The 19381-nt window shown below is 37.3% G+C and overlaps 2 protein-coding genes and 1 long non-coding RNA gene across 3 annotated transcripts; all 3 read right to left on the bottom strand.

Annotated features, from left to right (window-relative positions):
- Nucleotides 1-6063: 6063 nt before the first annotated feature.
- On the bottom strand, nt 6064-6803 carry LOC137391580 (uromodulin-like). The gene is made up of 2 exons (XM_068078093.1): nt 6561-6803; nt 6064-6445 (listed from the first exon to the last, which is right to left on the bottom strand). The coding sequence occupies exons 1-2, from the start codon at nt 6781-6783 to the stop codon at nt 6180-6182; spliced, it is 489 nt and encodes a 162-aa protein (XP_067934194.1). The 5' UTR covers nt 6784-6803; the 3' UTR covers nt 6064-6179.
- A 2405-nt stretch (nt 6804-9208) lies between these two features.
- LOC137391581 (uncharacterized) lies at nt 9209-10321 on the bottom strand. Its single transcript, XR_010978130.1, has 2 exons — nt 10084-10321; nt 9209-9968 (listed from the first exon to the last, which is right to left on the bottom strand). It is a non-coding gene; the product is annotated as an uncharacterized lncRNA (long non-coding RNA).
- A 2032-nt stretch (nt 10322-12353) lies between these two features.
- Nucleotides 12354-13118, bottom strand: LOC137391370 (oncoprotein-induced transcript 3 protein-like). Its single transcript, XM_068077824.1, has 2 exons — nt 12870-13118; nt 12354-12755 (listed from the first exon to the last, which is right to left on the bottom strand). The coding sequence occupies exons 1-2, from the start codon at nt 13090-13092 to the stop codon at nt 12490-12492; spliced, it is 489 nt and encodes a 162-aa protein (XP_067933925.1). The 5' UTR covers nt 13093-13118; the 3' UTR covers nt 12354-12489.
- Between the last annotated feature and the right edge of the window lie 6263 nt (nt 13119-19381).

The raw sequence follows: 19381 nt of genomic DNA on the forward strand, positions 1-19381 counted from the left end.
TGTGACATCCATACTGCACTTTATCTGACAATTAAACATTGATTGCATAGCCACTTTTTATTAACAACAAATTTGTGAGTTCTCTTAAATGCATCTCAAATAGAGCTGATTTCAGATAGACGTAGTTGCAAAAAAATTGTATTCTCTCCAATCTGCACTGCTCATTTCAACGAATCAAGTATACATAAATTATTTCTCATTTGTCAGTTATGAAGGTTTAAAAATAGAAAGAACAGCCGCTATCATGTAAAATGACCAATAGTAAAAAAGTGAAGTTCTTGGAGTCGTACCTTCCTGCTTTAATTTTAATGATAAATATCTGCCCTTCTATGAAATGGAACCATAGCACTCTCAGGTCTCTTTTTGTCTAGGTCTTGTGTGGTCATTACCATGATGACATAGCTTTGAAACCTGTTGTATATGCAGGCGTCTCTTGCGAGCCTGACATTTGTAGGAATGTAGGCTAAGAATGCCACTTCGGCTTTGGGAGGCCTTGCCTCTTATATACATTGTAGACCTATAATATGCCAATACCTCTTTAGCTTTAGACACCTCAAGTATATATATATATATATTAGCTTTTTTCCATTCATTGGAGTCACCGTTGAGTTCTAATATAACACGCAGTTGACAGAATTGGCACTATGTGCCTGTTAACACGTATCCACTGTTGCTATTATGATTAGTAAAGTGCAGTTGTTATTAGGGAAGTGCTGTCGTGATTAGCGAAGTACTGTATTGATTAGGGGAGTGCTGTATTGATTAGGGGAGCGCTATCAGAAGAGCTGCTTGTAGTGCTTCCGGGAATTTAATAAGTACTAATACCTTGTGATAAGTGTTTCACCTGTAAACAATCTGAACAAGGAAGTCAAGAAGGAAATTACCTTAACAAATCAGTTGTGTAAACGGTCTAGTGTTTTTTAAACTTAATACCAACTCTGATTTTTGGCAGGTAAAATTGGATCTTAGAAGCAAATTGTTAACCATATTTATCACATCATGAGGATGCTTTTAGGTTAAGCAGATACCAGTTTAGCATTTTTTCACCTTCAGAGTATTTTTATTGAGAAAGTTAAAACATATTCGATGATTTAGAAAGTGTTATCTATTTAATAGATGACATTTTGGTTTTTGGCTCCAACCTTTCACCACATTGTTTGAGATTTCGCGGAGTCTTAAAAAAATAGAAGGTTTTGGTATGACTCTGATGAGGTAAAATTGCGAATCTGGGATTACCTATAGTAAAATCTTTTAGACATTTAGTGAGTGGCACTGCTATTCAACCTGACCCGAGTAAGATTCTGAAGGTAATCAAGATTTCACGTCCTAACAAAATGAAAGCAAGGAGTTTCACTGGTATGTGCAATTACTTAATGAAGTCTAGTAAGAAACTGGTGAGGCAAAAGTACAACATTTTAAGTTGAGATCAATACGGTATGATCATACCATTTTTTATGCAGCTGATAAAAGCATGTGCTTGGCCGACTCCCTGAGCCACCCGAACAGCGATGCTTATGAGAAGGCTTATACGTCTGAGTACGACTTGTTGGAAGCTTACATACAAGGCATAGTCTTTTTTAGGACATATCCGGACGTGAGGGAGAAGGCGGTAGTTAGTGCAATGGCTAAAGGCGAGTGTGTTAGTAGATGTATTGAACGGCTACGGGTGGCCAAATGTTAATCTACAAGAAGAGCCGCCTGAGATGTACGCTAAAAGGCACTTACTACGCACATGTGGGAAGACGTGGCTGTATAAGTTCATGATATACATATCTAAATCATCAAGGCCTATGAGTATCTTGAGTTATACCATAAGGGGCATCAGGGTACCACTAACTATCCCAAAAAAGCTCAACGCCAATTCTGGTAGCCAGGTCTTTTTAATTGGTATTGTGAAGTATATTGATGAATATAATGTTTGTGTCATGCATTCGCAAGTAAAACACTAGCCTATGCATACGTCAACACTATCTTCTAGACTATGGGAAGTTATAAGTTTTAATTAGTTTGCTCATTGATGGAGTGTCTGTAGTGGTGGTTGATTATTAATTCAAGTGAATAGAGGCTATACTTGTTACCTCACAGACATCAAGAGCTATGATTACATTTATGATGGAATTATTCTCAAGGTTCGGCATACCCAAGATTGTTAGATCGAAAAATGAGAGGTGCTACAATAGCAAAGATTTTCGGTTGTTTGCAGAAAACAGAGGTTTACTTTGGTCAACAGAAGCCCGAGGTATCCTTGTTTCAATGGTATGACAGAGAGTGCTGTGAAGATCATTATGTCACTATGGAGGAGAACCACTGATAAGAACACAGCTGATGGCCTATTGGGCTATGACATTTTCAGTAGGGTTTACAGCTAATGAGCTTATGTTTGGCAGAATAATTAAAGCTAACTTGGGTATACCGTATAAGAACCATATTGATTACCATTAGTTTGAGGAAAATGAATTTGAAAAACTATGGCCATATGGATAATTTGAGGCATTAATAGGAAAAGAAATATCAAATATTTTGTTAAAGGTTGACTTGCAACAAAATTCACATTACAGTTATTTGATATGAAAAGATTCACCATGCCTTACTCTGTTGTGTTGTAGGTGCAAAATATGTGGAAATGTGATTACAAGCTCTTAAAAGCTCAAAAACGAACAGAAAATCGCAGCCACACGAAACCGCCGTAGTTTGGATTCTCTTTCCAAAACCGCTCAAATGTGATGTAGTTGTGAGAGATGGTTTCTGTTTACACTTTCATGTAACCTTATTCGTCGAAATATTTTCACAAATATATTTCACGCATTCAATAAAACCATGTTCATTGTTCTTACGCGTCAGTTTTATCGTCATCGTAATGCTGTCACTTTTAGCACTGATATCTTACAACTTACCGTAAAAATTCGTTTGATTGTTCAGCCTTAGTTTGAAGGAGTACATATCATTGTCTGATAATCATGACGACCCTGTTGGTCACGAAATCAGTTGGTAATCGAAAAGTGCTGCAAAAAGTATTTGCAAAGTGTTGGGTCACATAATCAGATTACGACTTGCCGGTTAGACCAAACCGAAACAAAACTGTGAAGTAGCGAGCATCTATATTTGATACGGTGTCTTCAATAAAACCCGAAGTGTTTGTCATAAACTAGTGCTATGATAAGTTTTACATTGAGCTTTTTATTGGCCTTTCAATTCACGTGAGAACATCACGTGACAAGACAATAACCAAATTTCATGGCTACGTCATCGAAATAAAGTGGTTCCAATCTACGGCGGCTTTCCGTTTTTGAGCTTTTAAAAGCTTTTAATCACATTTCCACATATTTGGCATCTACAACACAACAGAGTAAGACATGGTCAATCTTTTGATACCAAAAAGCTGTAATGTGAATTTTATTGCAAGTCAACCTTCAAATAAGCTTGCTTCTGGGCAGCTAGCAATAATAGTTTGGGTGCAAAAGGGATAATAGTTAGAGGGGGAGTAACTCCCTAATAATAGAGGGAGAGTAACTCTTCTGACAGTTATTGAGTATTGGTCAGGCAAAATGAGGTCCATAAAAACAAAGGACGCATTGTGTTCTCTAACCTGTTGATGAGAGTTCAGGAGTTGCTGTCGAGTGTAACCTACTAGTCCTGTTAAAACTCTCGGTTGTTAAAAAGGCAGATGTAACAGCCTTCTCAGAGATAGAAGGAGAGAACATCATTGCAGATGAGAAAATTGATGTAGACTGCATGGCTGTGCTTTCTCCAGAAAGCAGGGGGGATGTTATAGTTAGCAGTTATGGGAATGGTGAGAGTGGTATAGTTGCTACGAGTGATAGACGGGATAGGTGCAAATCAGACCCTAGCTATGTTTACCACTAGGAAACATGGAACCTAACAGAAGTTTTGTACCATGTTTTTACATACAACTGTTATACACACTCACATAATGTATGTCTGTTTGCCGAGGTAAAGGTCTCAGAGATGGAAAGGACAAAAAGGAGCCTCTCAGTGGCTGACCACAGAAGATGAAAAAAATCAGCAAGACCAGCAAAAGATCAGCAAGACTCCGGAAAAACCATCAAGAATAAAGCTGGCAAGGCTATAGGGCAAACCAATGAGGTTCTTGGAAAAGAAGGAACCAATTACTGCTGGTTCTGTAGATGTCATAGAGATCACTTTTCAACAGACTGCCTCAGCAACTATTGCAAAAGATGTTCAAAAAAGGGGCACGGGGCAAAGGAATGCAAGGCATCAGTGTGCAGCTACTGCGTAAGGTTGAGCACTTGATATCTAACTGCAAAGTAGATAGAGTAGCCTTTATCCAAAAGGAACAAACGACTGGGGAGATGGGAGCTAGTACTAGTTCTAAAGAGATTGGACCAAAGACAACAGTGCTTGCCTGTGGCACTAGATATGCAGTGGCGTATCTGGTAAAGGGTAAGGTGGTAAGACAATTAGTGGCCAATAAGATTCAGTCATTTTTAAACAACATAATGTCAGACTCAATGTCGCTGGAGGTGGTCAATGAAAAAAAGGAAAACATTGACAGAAAGGGATGTGACTCTGGTTAAGCTTTAGGAAAAAGATGGTAACTTATTCCAACAGGCTAAAAGGACTGGAAAATTCACAGGGCTCTAGCATGCTTGGCCAGTGCAATGAGTTCCGTACAACATCCCTTACCCACTGACAGCAGTGAGGAAAGTGAAGCCAGCAGAAACAGTAGTTAGGCAGGTCACCAAAGCTATTGCAAGTGGCAAGACCGGCAAAAATGGAGATGCACTTTTTAGCTTAGAGGGTGTCAGCATAAATGCTGATGAGGTCAAGGATATTCAGATACAAATGCTGGTCGATAGGCTGATTAGATTGAGGATGCTGTAACCATCAAGTACTTTGCTGCTGGCAGCCGTAGTTGGGACTAAACTAGTAAATTAGTAAACTAATTGGGACACTAGTTCAGGTGAACTCTCATCTTGGTCAGAGCAATGTAGAAACAATGCTTATGGGGTCCAAGCTTAAGCAATTTCAGGTAGTGAAAATCTAATAGAGGATATATAAGGCTTAGGCTTTGATGCCATGCAGGCCGACTCACAAAAACATCAGGATCAGAAGGGTTAGAGGTATACTACAGGTATGTTTATTGCATCAAGTAGCCGAGAAAAAATCCTTGTCATCGGACTTGCTTTAAACCAATGTTTTATTTTTGATCCCTTTCTGTTGACTATGTCTGTCACTCCAACCTATACTAAGCCCACCATAATAACAACTGGACAATTTTACATATTCTAACTATAACTAACATAGACAATGTTCTGTAGTTAGTATTTGCTATCAATACCAGTTCTGAGTTACCTACTCTCTATCATGCTGTGTTGTACATTATGTACTGTTCCAAGTGTGCGTAAACTATCTTGCTTTACCAACTGTAAATTGAACAGAGAGTTGAGTATAATATATATACAATCATTCATGTTCAGTAAAACTTATCGCCTCTAGTCTTTGACTTATAACAAACATAACACACAACTACATGTATGTTAGGTGTGTCCTGTATTTAGTGCAATGTGGTTTTTTACAGTAAGTGTCCTTATTATGTCTGTTTTTAGTTTTATTATTGCTATCTCAAGCTCATTATTAGCTACCCTACACATACATGTATATTAGTTGGTGGTTGATATACTAGTTTGAGTAGAGTTCTACACAGAGACATTGGAAACATTAGAATATGATTCTTGAAACTGTTTGCTAAATGTTACAGGGTGGCCGATAGTAGGATACTGTGTGTTGATTAGTTGAGTGTCTGGCACATGCACCATGACATTTTGATGCTCAGACAGCATTTTGCATGAATCTAGACTATGTTAATTTATCAACAAACACATTAGTCTTGCGACAGCAATAAGAACCTCATCTGCAGAATTGTAAAATGATACAAGCTAATTCAAACCTAACTGATCAGCTTTTTTTCAAGTTTACATACAACTAGTGTAACATTTATATTTCAGCAAAAAATCTTTCCTTGGAATCTATTTTTGCTGACAACTCTGGTACAAAGAACGCAATACAATTAAACATTCTGGGTTATGAAGGTTGCATCAGAGAGGTTTATTAGACATGTTGGTACTATGATACTAGACTATGTAAAATAGGGTAAAATATTACGCATCAGAGATAAAATAATTAGTACCACTAGTGGCTCACTTCATGCCACAAAAACTTTGGTAGCAGTCCTTTTTGTGTGAAGATCTGTACTTGTAGATCACATCGTAGTCTGTGACATGGGAACATCTCATCACATACATGGCCTTCGCAAAAAACTTGCAGACGTGTCCAGGAAACCAGGATTCATAAACGATTGTGTTAGTTATCACCCCAACCTCAGTAGGCAGCGGTTCGTCAGACCAGAGTGGCATCATAGCACCACAGCTATACATTGGAGGACAAGTGCTGAGTATCCTGTTTCCTGTTAAACAACAAATAGAATACCCACCGTTTATGGAAACATCATGAAAACAGTGTAATACAAAGCTAATCTGCAGTCTGGAAACTGTTTTATTTGTGATTTTGGTTGAACTTACCAGCATCACCAGTGAATCGAAACCACTGCAAGTCCATGTTCAAATCACAAGAGTATCCGTCGAACGAATGTGGGCCACCAGGTTTGATATCACTGCCAGAGTTGTCCATCCTCCAAGATTCTGTCAGGTTGGTAGCTGTGAGACACTCAGGAGGAGTTGTACAGTGCACCAAGAGAGCACAAGAGAGAAAGAGCAATGCTCCGAGCTGCTGTGTTCCTTGCATCTTCTTGTCTGTTTGAGCTCTGATGAAGTTATGATGTTCAAATGACAGACTGACGCTTATAAAGCTAAACAACCCTCATATAATAGCTTGAAAATATAAACTTGTTGTGGTTTATATTGGCATTAAAGGGTTATGGAATAAAAGCAGCATAAACTGAGGCTAGTTATACATAAGCAAGCTGGATGACGCTTTCGAATAGGGAGATTTTCGCATAAATTAGTTATTGAAATCCTCACAAATGAGCTCAGTAAATTAATGCCTATTTAAAGTAGACCAGAGCGTAATTAGTTAATATTATACAATGAATTGTTTATCAACAGTTATTAGCTATTAAAAGCACCTTTGCTCTCTGGGTCTAGCAGATATTAAATAGCTGGTCTTGTCAACTGTTTTCAGCGTATGGTACAGCTAGCCATTATTGGCGCTTTGTGTCCACTAACTACAAAAAGGTAGGATCTGGAGGCCATAGTTGGTTGTTGACCAGGATGATGATCACCTACAATTATTCCACAGTTGATAAAGATACAACTGTTTAGATAACAACTCTACCCTACTACAAGATGTTGTACACATAGCATAAAACAAATAGATTCTCTGTGTTCACTGCTATCTTACGGTAAAGAAAAAATACAAGTTTAGTTCTTTTGGCAATAATAAAATACATGTTAGTCTCCTCAAATATCAGTGGAATTTTATAGCTTGGAGAAGTTTTAGAGATGGACTGACTTTTATTATATTGTTAGTGTCGTATGCTGAGATCATAGAGCTATCTTTGCAAGACATCTCTTGCATGTAGTTTCAACAGTGAAAACAATCAAAAGGCACAAGGAAGTGGACTTCTAAAAGCGCATTGCTGTTGCTTCTGAATTTGTATTTGTCTTTGATTGCTGACTGATGTAATAGATCTGGTTTTGGTGAAACTGTAGCATTTTTCATTACTAAATGAGTCTAGATTCAGTTTTATCAGTTGTTCATGTCCCTAAATCAACTCATTGCTGCCTGTCCCTAGTTCAACTTAATGCTGCCTGTCCCTAGTTCAACTCATTGCTGCCTGTCCCCACCCCAGTTCAACTCATTGCTGCCTGTCCCTAATTCAACCCATTGCTGCCTGTCCCTAGTTCAACCATTTGCTGTCTGTCCTTAGTTCAACTTATTGCTGCCTGTCTTTAGTTGAACTTCTTGCTGCCTGTCTCTAGTTTAACTCATTGCTGCCTGTCCCTAGTTTAACTCATTGCTGCCTGTCTCAGTTTAACACAGTGCTGCCTGTTCCTAGTTCAACCCAATGCTGCCTGTTCCTAGTCCAGCCCATTGCTGCCTGTCCATAGCTCAACTCATTGCTGCCTGTCCATAGTTCAACTCATTGCTGCCCGTCCCTAGTTCAACTCATTGCTGCCTGTCCCTAGTTTAACTCATTGCTGCCTGTTCCTAGTTTAACTCATTGCTGCCTGTTCCTAGTTTAACTCATTGCTGCCTGTCTCAGTTTAACACAGTGCTGCCTGTTCCTAGTTCAACCCAATGCTGCCTGTTCCTAGTCCAACCCATTGCTGCCTGTCTCTAGCTCAACTCATTGCTGCCTGTCCCTAGTTTAACTTATTGCTACCTGTCCCTAGTTCAACTCATTACTGCCTGTCCCTAGTTCAAACAATTGCCGCCCGTCCCAATTCAACCCATTTCTGCCTGTCCTTAGTTCAACTTATTGCTGCCTGTCCTTAGTTTAACTCATTGCTGCCAGCCCAGGTTTACAGTAATTGATTAATTGTTACCCATTTTATTATTCTTATTAATTAATTATTAATAATTACTATTATGAATTAAGTTATTGCAAATAAAGTAATAAAAAACATGCCCTTCATCTCTTGATCTCATGTTTGCCCAAGAGGGAACATCATTTTAGGTTGATATTAATGTGGTATAAATATACAATCTAATTAAACCATTAGGTAGGTGCAATGCCTAACGATGAATGCGATAATAGGTGTATTGAGTATTTGAATAATAGGAGGCTGGATGACTTTGGCGATTTGTAGGGTGAACATGCAAAGATGATACATATTGCAAGGCACTTACTATAACAAACATAACACACAACTATGTTAGGTGTGTCCTGTATTCAGTGCAATGTGGTTTTTTACAGTAAGTGTCCTTATTATGTCTGTTTTAGTTATATTATTGCTATCTCAAGCTCATTGTTAGCTACCCTATACATACATGTATATTAGTTGGTGGTTGATATACTAGTTGGAGTAGAGTTCTACACGGAGACATTGGAAACATTAGAATATGATTCTTGCAGCTGTTTGCTAAATGGTGGCCGATAGTAGGATACTGTGTGTCGATTGGTCGAGTGTCTGGCACATGCACCATGACATTTTGATGCTTGGAAGAAAGTTTTGCAGGAATTTAGACCATTTCAACCAGAGTGCTGTTAGTTGATTGATAAAAACTATATTTCTACGAGAGCAATAAGAACCTTCAAATTTAAAAATAGATAAAGGCTGATCCAATGTGCACTGAGACAGTTATACTTTTATGTGTTATATATATATATTGTTACATATACATAACACATATATACATTATATATGTGTTATATATATTGTTACATATACATAACACACATATATATAATATATGTGTTAATGTGTTATATATATATTTTTATACATGTGTGTTCTTCGAGTCGACTATGTTTTCTGAGTTATATTTTGAAGTCCACATACAAAAAAAACACTATTCTGTTGCAATTTATTGTTTGCTGACAACTCAGGTACAAAGAAGACAATACAATTAAACATTCTGAATTATAGGTTCACCATTACGTTAATATTATATTACTAAAACTAGACTATGTAAAATAGGGAAAAATATTATGCATCGGAGATGTTGAACAGAGATCCAATAATTAATATCAGTAGTGGCTCACTTCATGCCACAAAAACTTTGGTAGCAGTCCTCCGCGTGTGAAGATCTGTACTTGTAGATAACATCATAGTCTGTGTCATGGGAACATCTCATTACATACATAGACTTCGGAAAAAACTTGCAGTGGTGTTTAGGGAACCAGGATTCATAAACGAATGAGATAAATATCTTCCCAACCTCAGTAGGCAGCGGTACGTCAGACCAGAGTGGCATCATAGTACCACAGCTATACATTGGAGGACAAGTGCTGAGTATCCTGTTTCCTGTTAAACAACAAATATAATACTCACTGTTTATGGAAACATCATGAAAACAGTGTAATACAAAGCTTATCTGCAGTCTGGAAACTGTTTCGTCAGTGATTTTAGTTGAACTTACCGGCATCACCAGTGAATCGAAACCATTGCAAGTCCATGTTTAAATCACAAGAGTATCCGTCGAACGAATGTGGGCCACCAGGTTTGATATCACTGCCAGAGTTGTCCATCCTCCAAGATTCTGTCAGGTTGGTAGCTGTGAGACACTCAGGAGGAGTTGTACAATGCACCAGGAGAGCACAAGAGAGAAAGAGCAATGCTCCGAGCTGCTGTGATCCTTGCATCTTCTTGTCTGTTTGAGCTCCGATGAAGTTATGATTTTCAGATGACAGGCTGACGCTTATATAGGCAAACACCCCTCATGTAATAGCTTGAAAATATAAACCTGTCGTGGTTTATATTGGCATAAAAGGGTTATGGAATAAAAGCAGCATAAACTGAGGCTAGTTATACATAAGCAGGCTGAATGACGCTTTCGAATAGGGAGATTTTCACATAAGTTAGTTATTGAAATCCTCACAAATGAGCTCAGTAAATTAATGCCTATTTAAAGTAGACCAGAGCGTAATTAGTAAATATTATACAATGAATTGTTTATCAACAGTTATTAACTATTAAAAGCACCTTTACTCTCTGGGTCTAGCAGATATTAAATAGCTGGTCTTGTCAACTGTTTTCAGCGTATGGTACAGCTAGCCATTATTGGCGCTTTGTGTCCACTAACTACAAAAAGGTAGGATCTGGAGGCCATAGTTGGTTGTTGACCAGGATGATGATCACCTACAATTATTCCACAGTTGATAAAGATACAACTGTTTAGAGAACAACTCTACCCTACTACAAGATGTTGTACACATAGCATAAAACAGATAGATTCTCTGTGTTCACTGCTATCTTACGGTAAAAAAAAATACAAGTTTAGTTCTTTTGGCAATAATAAAATACATGTTAGTCTCCTCAAATATCAGTGGAATTTTATAGCTTGGAGAAGTTTTAGAGATGGACTGACTTTTATTATATTGTTAGTGTCGTATGCTGAGATCATAGAGCTATCTTTACAAGACATCTCTTGCATGTAGTTTCAGCAGTGAAAACAATCAAAAGGCACAAGGAAGTGGACTTCTAAAAGCGCATTGCTGTTGCTTCTGAATTTGTATTTGTCTTTGATTACTGACAGATATAATAGATCTGGTTTTAGTGAAACTGTAGCATTTTTTATCACTAAATGAGTCTAGATTCAGTTTTATCAGTTGTTCATGTTCCCAGTTCAACCCATTGTTGCCTGTTCTTAGTTCAACTTGTTGCTGCCTGTCCTTAGTTTAGCCCATTGCTGCCAGCCCGGACTTAATTGTTGCCCTTTCCATTATTTTCATTAATTAATTATTAGTTATTACTATTATGAATTAAATTATTGCAAATAAAGTAATAAATCTCTTGTTTGCCCAAGAGGGAATACCATTCTAGGTTGATATTAATGTTGTATAAATATAAAATCTAATTAAACCATTGGGTTGGTGCAATGCCTAACGATGAATGCTGTAGTAGGTGTATTGAGTATTTGAATAATAGGAGGCTGGATGACTTTGACGATTTGTAGGGTGAACGGCCAAAGATGATACATATTGCAAGGCACTTACTATAACAAACATAACACACAACTATGTTAGGTGTGTCCTGTATTTAGTGCAATGTGGTTTTTTACAGTAAATGTCCTTATTATGTCTGTTTTTAGTTATATTATTGCTATTTCAAGCTCATTGTTAGCTACCCTATACATACATGTATATTAGTTGGTGGTTGATATACTAGTTGGAGTAGAGTTCTACACGGAGACAATGGAAACATTAGAATATGATTCTTGCAGCTGTTTGCTAAATGTTACAGGGTGGCCGATAGTAGGATACTGTGTGTTGATTGGTCGAGTGTCTGGCACATGCATCATGACATTTTGATGCTTGGAAGAAAGTTTTGCAGGAATTTAGACCATTTCAACCAGAGTGTTGTTAGTTGATTGATAAAAACTATATTTCTACGACAGCAATAAGAACCTTCAAATTTAAAAATAGATAAAGGCTGATCCAATGTGCACTGAGACAGTTATACTTTTATGTGTTATATATATATTGTTACATATACATAACACATATATACATTATATATGTGTTATATATGTGTTATATATATATTTTTATACATGTGTGTTCTTCGAGTCGACTATTTTTTCTGAGTTATATTTTTAAATCCACATACAAAAGAAACACTATTCTGTTGCAATTTATTGTTTGCTGCTAACTCAGGTACAAAGAAGACAATGCAATCAAACATTCTGGATTATGAAGGTTGCATCAGAGAGATTTATTAGACACGTTAATATTATATAACCAAAACTAGACTATGTAAAATAGGGAAAAATATTATGCATTGGTGATCTTGAACAGAGATCCAATATTTAATATCAGTTAGTGGCTCACATCATGCCACAAAAGCTTTGGTAGCAGTCCTTTTTGTGGGCAGATCTGTACTTGTAGATAACATCATAGTCTGTGTCATGGGAACATCTCATCACATACATGGCCTTCGCAAAAAACTTGCAGACGTGTCCAGGGTACCAGGATTCATAAGCGACCATGTCAGTTTTTACTCCAACCTCTGTAGGCAGCGGTTCATCAGACCAGTATGGCATCATAGCACCACAGCTGAACATTGGAGGACAGGTGTTGAGCATCCTGTTTCCTGTTAAATGACAAATAGAATATTTATTGTTTATAAAAAAACATAGAAACAGTCCAATACAAAGCTAATCTGCCCTCCGGGAACTGTTTCGTCAGTGATTTTAGTTGAACTTACCGGCATCACCAGTGAATCGAAACCACTGCAAGTCGATATTCAAGTCACAAGCGTATTCGTCGAACGAATTTGGGCCACCAGGTTTGATACCACTGCCGGAGATGTCCATCCTCCAAGACTCTGTCAGGTTGGTAGCTGTGAGACACTCAGGAGGAGTTGTACAATGCACCAGGAGAGCACAAGAGAGAAAGAGCAATGCTCCGAGCTGCTGTGTTCCTTGCATCTTCTTGTCTGTTTGAGCTCTGATGAAGTTATGATGTTCAGATGACAGACTGACGCTTATATAGGCAAACACCCCTCATGTACCGGCTTAAAAAATATAAACAGATTGTGGTTAATACTAGTGGTAAAGAGCTGCGCAAAAGCCCGCCATGAACTAAGGCTAACTATACATTGGCAGCCTGGGTGACAGGAAGATTTACACATGAAATGATTATTGAAGGCCTCACAAACGCATTAAGTAAATTAATGCCTGTTAATAAAAGTAGACCAGAGCATTAAAAGTTAATATTATACAATGAACTGTTTATACAAAGTTTTAAACTGTGGAAAGCATCATAACCTTGTAGCTCTATCAGAGATGAAGTAGTTTGTCTGGTGAACTGTGACTAGTGACACAGATATACTAATATACACACCACCCTATATACACACCACCCTACATACACACCACCCTATATACACACTACCCTATATACACACCACCCTATATACACACCACCCTATATACACACCACCCTATATACACACCACCCTATATACACACCACCCTATATACACACCACCCTATAAACACACCACCCTATATACACACCACCCTATATACACAACACCCTATATACACACCACCCCATATATACACCACCCTATATACACACCACCCTATATACACACCACCCTATATACACACCACCCTATATACACACTACCCTATATACACACCACCCTATATACACACCACCCTATATACACACCACCCTATATACACACCACCCTATATACACACCACCCTATATACACACCACCCTATAAACACACCACCCTATATACACACCACCCTATATACACACCACCCTATATACACACCACCCTATATACACACCACCCTATATACACACCACCCTATATACACACCACCCTATATACACACCACCCTATATACACACCACCCTATATACTTCACCCTATATACACACTACCCTATATACACACCACCCTATATACACACCACCCCATATATACACCACCCTATATACACACCACCCTATATACACACCACCCTATATACACACCACCCTATATACACACTACCCTATATACACACCACTCTATATACACACCACCCTATATACACACCACCCTATATACACACCACCCTATATACACACTACCCTATATACACACCACCCTATATACACACCACCCTATATACACACTACCCTATATACACACCACCCTATATACACACCACCCTATATACACACCACCCTATATACACACCACCCTATATACACACCACCCTATATACACACCACCCTATATACACACCACCCTATATACACACCACCCTATACACACACCACCCTATATACACACCACCCTATATACACACCACCCTATATACACACCACCCTATATACACACCACCCTATATACACACCACCCTATATACACACCACCCTATATACACACCACCCTATATACACACCACCCTATATACACACCACCCTATATACACACCACCCTATATACACACCACCCTATATACACACCACCCTATATACACACCACCCTATATACACACTACCCTATATACACACCACCCTATATACACACCACCCTATATACACACCACCCTATATACACACCACCCTATATACACACCACCCTATATACACACCACCCTATATACACACCACCCTATATACACACCACCCTATATACACACCACCCTATAAACACACCACCCTATATACACACCACCCTATATACACACCACCCTATATACACACCACCCCATATATACACCACCCTATATACACACCACCCTATATACACACTACCCTATATACACACCACCCTATATACACACTACCCTATATACACACCACCCTATATACACACCACCCTATATACACACCACCCCATATACACACCACCCTATATTTTTTATAGTGGCTGTCAACTGGAGGTGACATTAAAAAAGAAGCTTGTGTTGTATTTTTCAAATGGCTTGTCAGATTTTTGGAAAGATAAATTTGATCATTTCACGGACAAAGTTAATGTTGCCTATATTTTGCACTCTTTTTCAAGCGGAGCGATATTAACCCTTTTACTTGCGAGAAATCTGCTAACATACCGCTAGCTTCTTGTAGATCTCTAAATAAACTCGCATTGAAAAGCCAAGAAATATCTCTATTAGTAGATATCTATTGCGATTGCAATGATTTTATAACCTGTGTCCTGCGTTGCAGTTTGTTGGAGCTTTCAGTTTTTTATTCCATTCTAAACATGAAGGCATATTTTATAACTATATTTAATAGTATTGCATAAAAGCTCATTGCACTTATTGATAAGTTTGCTACAGCGTACAGCCATAACTGGTTTTTTCTGGGCAATAGAAGAGGAGTTATGAGATGGATCCATTGTGAGCCGAGCTAAGTTATCCGTAAGCCATCAAATAATATGCTATAAATCTGCACATTTATAAGTTATATAATAATAATAATCTATCAAACGCTACAAATATATATTTAAAAACAACTGACATAAACAAACCATACTTATAATACATGCAGAAGCAAAAATTAACAATTTTGAAAGAAAAATATTTGCACTGTTTGCTCTGCCAATTGCATTCCGATTGCTGCTTCAGTTTGAAACAATTTGGTCTTCTTTTGGCTCTTTAATACCTTTCACCTTTCACCTTTCACCTTTCACCTTTCACCTTTCACCTTTCACCTTTCACCTTTCACCTTTCACCTTTCACCTCTCACCTCTCACCTTTCACCTTTCACCTTTCACAATGTTTTCTGACCTCAACTCCTCTTCTGCACTGCTAAACTAGTTGATATTATTGTTCAAACAATTTTTGGCAGAGCAAAACTTTTACAAGTACCGTTGTAAGCTTTTACGCATTGCACTTTGCACAATTAAGGATAGAATTTTAGCCGCATGAGGGCTAAGCACAACTTTCAGCCTAAAACTAGTCATTCATATACCATCATAAATGTAAACTGTTTTTCACATACAATGAAGTATCAAGGCCATGTTGAACAAGGAACTACCATTAACCTGCTACAGTTATTAATAATTTTTTTGGTGTTGCTTTTAAAGTTTTAACGAAAAAACCAAAGAGCTTTGAAATTGGAAAACAGACTTTGATACAAACAAAAACAACGAAAGAATTAATATTGATGTAACCGAGTCTTTATTAGTACAGTTTTGTAGAGACTTTTCTACTGATCCCTTACTATCATTGGTTTTTCAGGATTAAAGAACATCAATGTAGCGGTCAAATAGAGGTGGCGTTCAATTAAAAGGTAATCCATTATTTTTCAACTCTTTTCCTATAATAATGGCAGTCAAATAAAGGCGGCGTTAAATTAGAGGTTTAATGGTATCTTATATTTAATTTTGTACCAACTGAACTACACAAGTCATTCTCTCAAATGAGGTGGTGTATCAAGTGCTTATGGGCAGTTTTAAAGTTTTATAGTTAAATAGTTTATTTCATTTTTTAGTTTATAGTAATATAATTTATTATATAATTTAGTATATAGTTCACAGTAATATAATTTATTATATATTTTACTATATAGTTCATAGTATTATAATTTATTATATAGATTAGTATATGGTATATAGTATTATAATTTATTATATAGATTAGTATATAGTTTATAGTAATATAATTTGTTATATAGATTAGTATATAGTATATAATTATATAATTTATTATATAGCTTAGTATACAATTTACAGTAATATAATTTATTATATATATATTAGTATATAGTTTATAGTAATATAGTTTATTATATAGATTAGTATATAGTTTATAGTTTATAGTAATATAATCTGTTATATATTTTAGTATATAGTTTATAGTATTATAGTTTATTATATAAATTAGTATATATTATATAGTTATATAATATATTATATAGATTAGTATAGGCCTATTGTATATAGTTATATAATTTATTATACAGATTATTATATAGTTTATAGTAAATAGTAATATAATTTATTATATATTTTAGTATATAGTTCATAGTATTATAGTTTATTATATAGATTAGTATATAGTATATAGCTCTATAGTTGATTCTTTGTTATTAGCAACTATTACGAACGGTAAAGTTAGCAGCACCCTCTGACTCATACTCTGATAATACAAATGGATGGTAGATGGAGGTTCATGTAGCTAAGGGAAATGTCTTTATTTCTTTGTTAATACTAAATACAAAATGTTGAGATTAATCTACTTCTGTAATATCTTACCATCGTATACACCGACCCTGACCTCAGCGCCAGAGCATAAGTAGAATATCTTACTATTGTATACACCAACCCTGACCTCAGCACCAGAGCATAAGTAGAATATCTTACTATCGTATACACCGACCCTGACCTCAGCGCCAGAGCATAAGTATAATATCTTACTATCATATACACCGACCCTGACCTCAGTGCCAGAGCATAAGTATAATATCTTACTATCATATACACCGACCCTGACCTCAGCGCCAGAGCATAAGTATAATATCTTACTATCGTATACACCGACCCTGACCTCAGCGCCAGAGCATAAGTAGAATATCTTACTATCGTATACACCGACCCTGACCTCAGCACCAGAGCATAAGTATAATATCTTACTATCGTATACACCGACCCTGACCTCAGCGCCAGAGCATAAGTAGAATATCTTACTATCGTATACACCGACCCTGACCTCAGCGCCAGAGCATAAGTATAATATCTTACTATCATATACACCGACCCTGACCTCAGCGCCAGAGCATAAGTATAAGTTTATACCAGTTCACTTCTCACGTGAGGCAAATAATAGCGGATAACCAAGCAGTTTTCAGGTTAAAAGACAATGTCTTTGGTGCTGTGAGTGTACGTGTCTCCACATATTTTTGAACAAACAGAGTTCTGAACCAGTTAGTCTTTCAGCGGTAAACACATGAGCCTATATCCTGTATATCCTGAGCTCCTCCACGAGCTATCCTCCTTGCAAGTCATGGTTATATTGCTAATGCGTTTGAGTGTTTTTTTATGTTGAACTTTAGTTATTGCCACCCACTAGCTCATAAGTAGCCTGTTCAAGATGACAAGCCGTTTGCATCAAGTCTGGCCTAGACACACGGACACTTGTTGTAACTTGTCATAGCAACATGCCTAGCTTGTCATCTATCGAAACTTGGTTATCCCTCTACAATTTCTCTTGTAGCACAACAGCCAAACTTCATCAACTGCACTTTAATTAAAAACCTTATATTTAACATTTGATCTCATATCTGTTCTTGTGTCTTTACTAGCCTCTGAATGGTGTGAAGACGTCATTGGGCTGGTTAAGTAGCTGAACCCTACAGCCGATGTAACAAATGGTGAAGGGAGTCAGCAGGTGGCTACATAGATATTTGCATAGATGAGTACACCCATATGTACATACATACATTTATGTATCTATGTATGTACATGTGGATGCAAATACATAGCTGTGTACATAGGTTCTATGTATGTAGGTAAGTACAAATGCATGTACCTACCTATGTATGTCTGTCTGTACTTATGTATGTTCATCACACATATACATGCAGATATGTATTTCTGCATACGTATGTACATATCTGGGTACATATGTACAATATACATGCATGTGTACAGACAGGCGCGCAAACACACATAGGTACATACATATGTATAGAATTTTGTACAAACATACCTATGTACCTACATACACATGTACATACATGTATACTTACACACATACATATGAACATACATATGTACATACATGCGTATATCGGTACATACATATGTACATACATGCATATACATGTATAAGTACATAAGTGCCTTTACGTTTACCTACATCCCAACATGCATATATATATATGCGCATGCATACCTACATGTATGTGCATATGTACATACCGCTCTACTTACATACATTACTACAAACATGCATGTGTACTAGCGTAGGTACACAGGGCTATGACATCAGCTGTAGCAAATGGTACAGGTGAGGCAGCAGGTGAGGTGTGGTGCGCATGAGTCAGCAAAGGTGAAAAATTGTTCCTTGGAGGCACGGAATAGGACAAATGAAGCCGCTAAGGCAGAGCATGTGGGAACCAGTGGCCACTGGGCAGCACATGATGATGTTAGTCAGCAAGTGATTGATGGATATTTAATTAAAGTGCACTGGAAGTGGTGACATGCCGTGTCAGCAGCGATGAAAGCTTGTATGACCTTGTAACACCCTCATATTGGTTTTA

The sequence above is a fragment of the Watersipora subatra genome, chromosome 3 (genome assembly GCF_963576615.1).
Source record: "Watersipora subatra chromosome 3, tzWatSuba1.1, whole genome shotgun sequence".
Taxonomy (NCBI): domain Eukaryota; kingdom Metazoa; phylum Bryozoa; class Gymnolaemata; order Cheilostomatida; family Watersiporidae; genus Watersipora; species Watersipora subatra.

What these genes read in the sequence shown, in the direction of transcription:
- LOC137391580 (XM_068078093.1), bottom strand. Translation starts at nt 6,783, where the DNA reads ATGCAAGGAACACAGCAGCTCGGAGCATTGCTCTTTCTCTCTTGTGCT. An exon ending in TCGATTCACTGGTGATGCTG is followed by an intron (nt 6,446 to 6,560) that starts GTAAGTTCAACC and finishes GTTGTTTAACAG; the next exon opens with GAAACAGGATACTCAGCACT.
- LOC137391370 (XM_068077824.1), bottom strand. Translation starts at nt 13,092, where the DNA reads ATGCAAGGAACACAGCAGCTCGGAGCATTGCTCTTTCTCTCTTGTGCT. An exon ending in TCGATTCACTGGTGATGCCG is followed by an intron (nt 12,756 to 12,869) that starts GTAAGTTCAACT and finishes GTCATTTAACAG; the next exon opens with GAAACAGGATGCTCAACACC.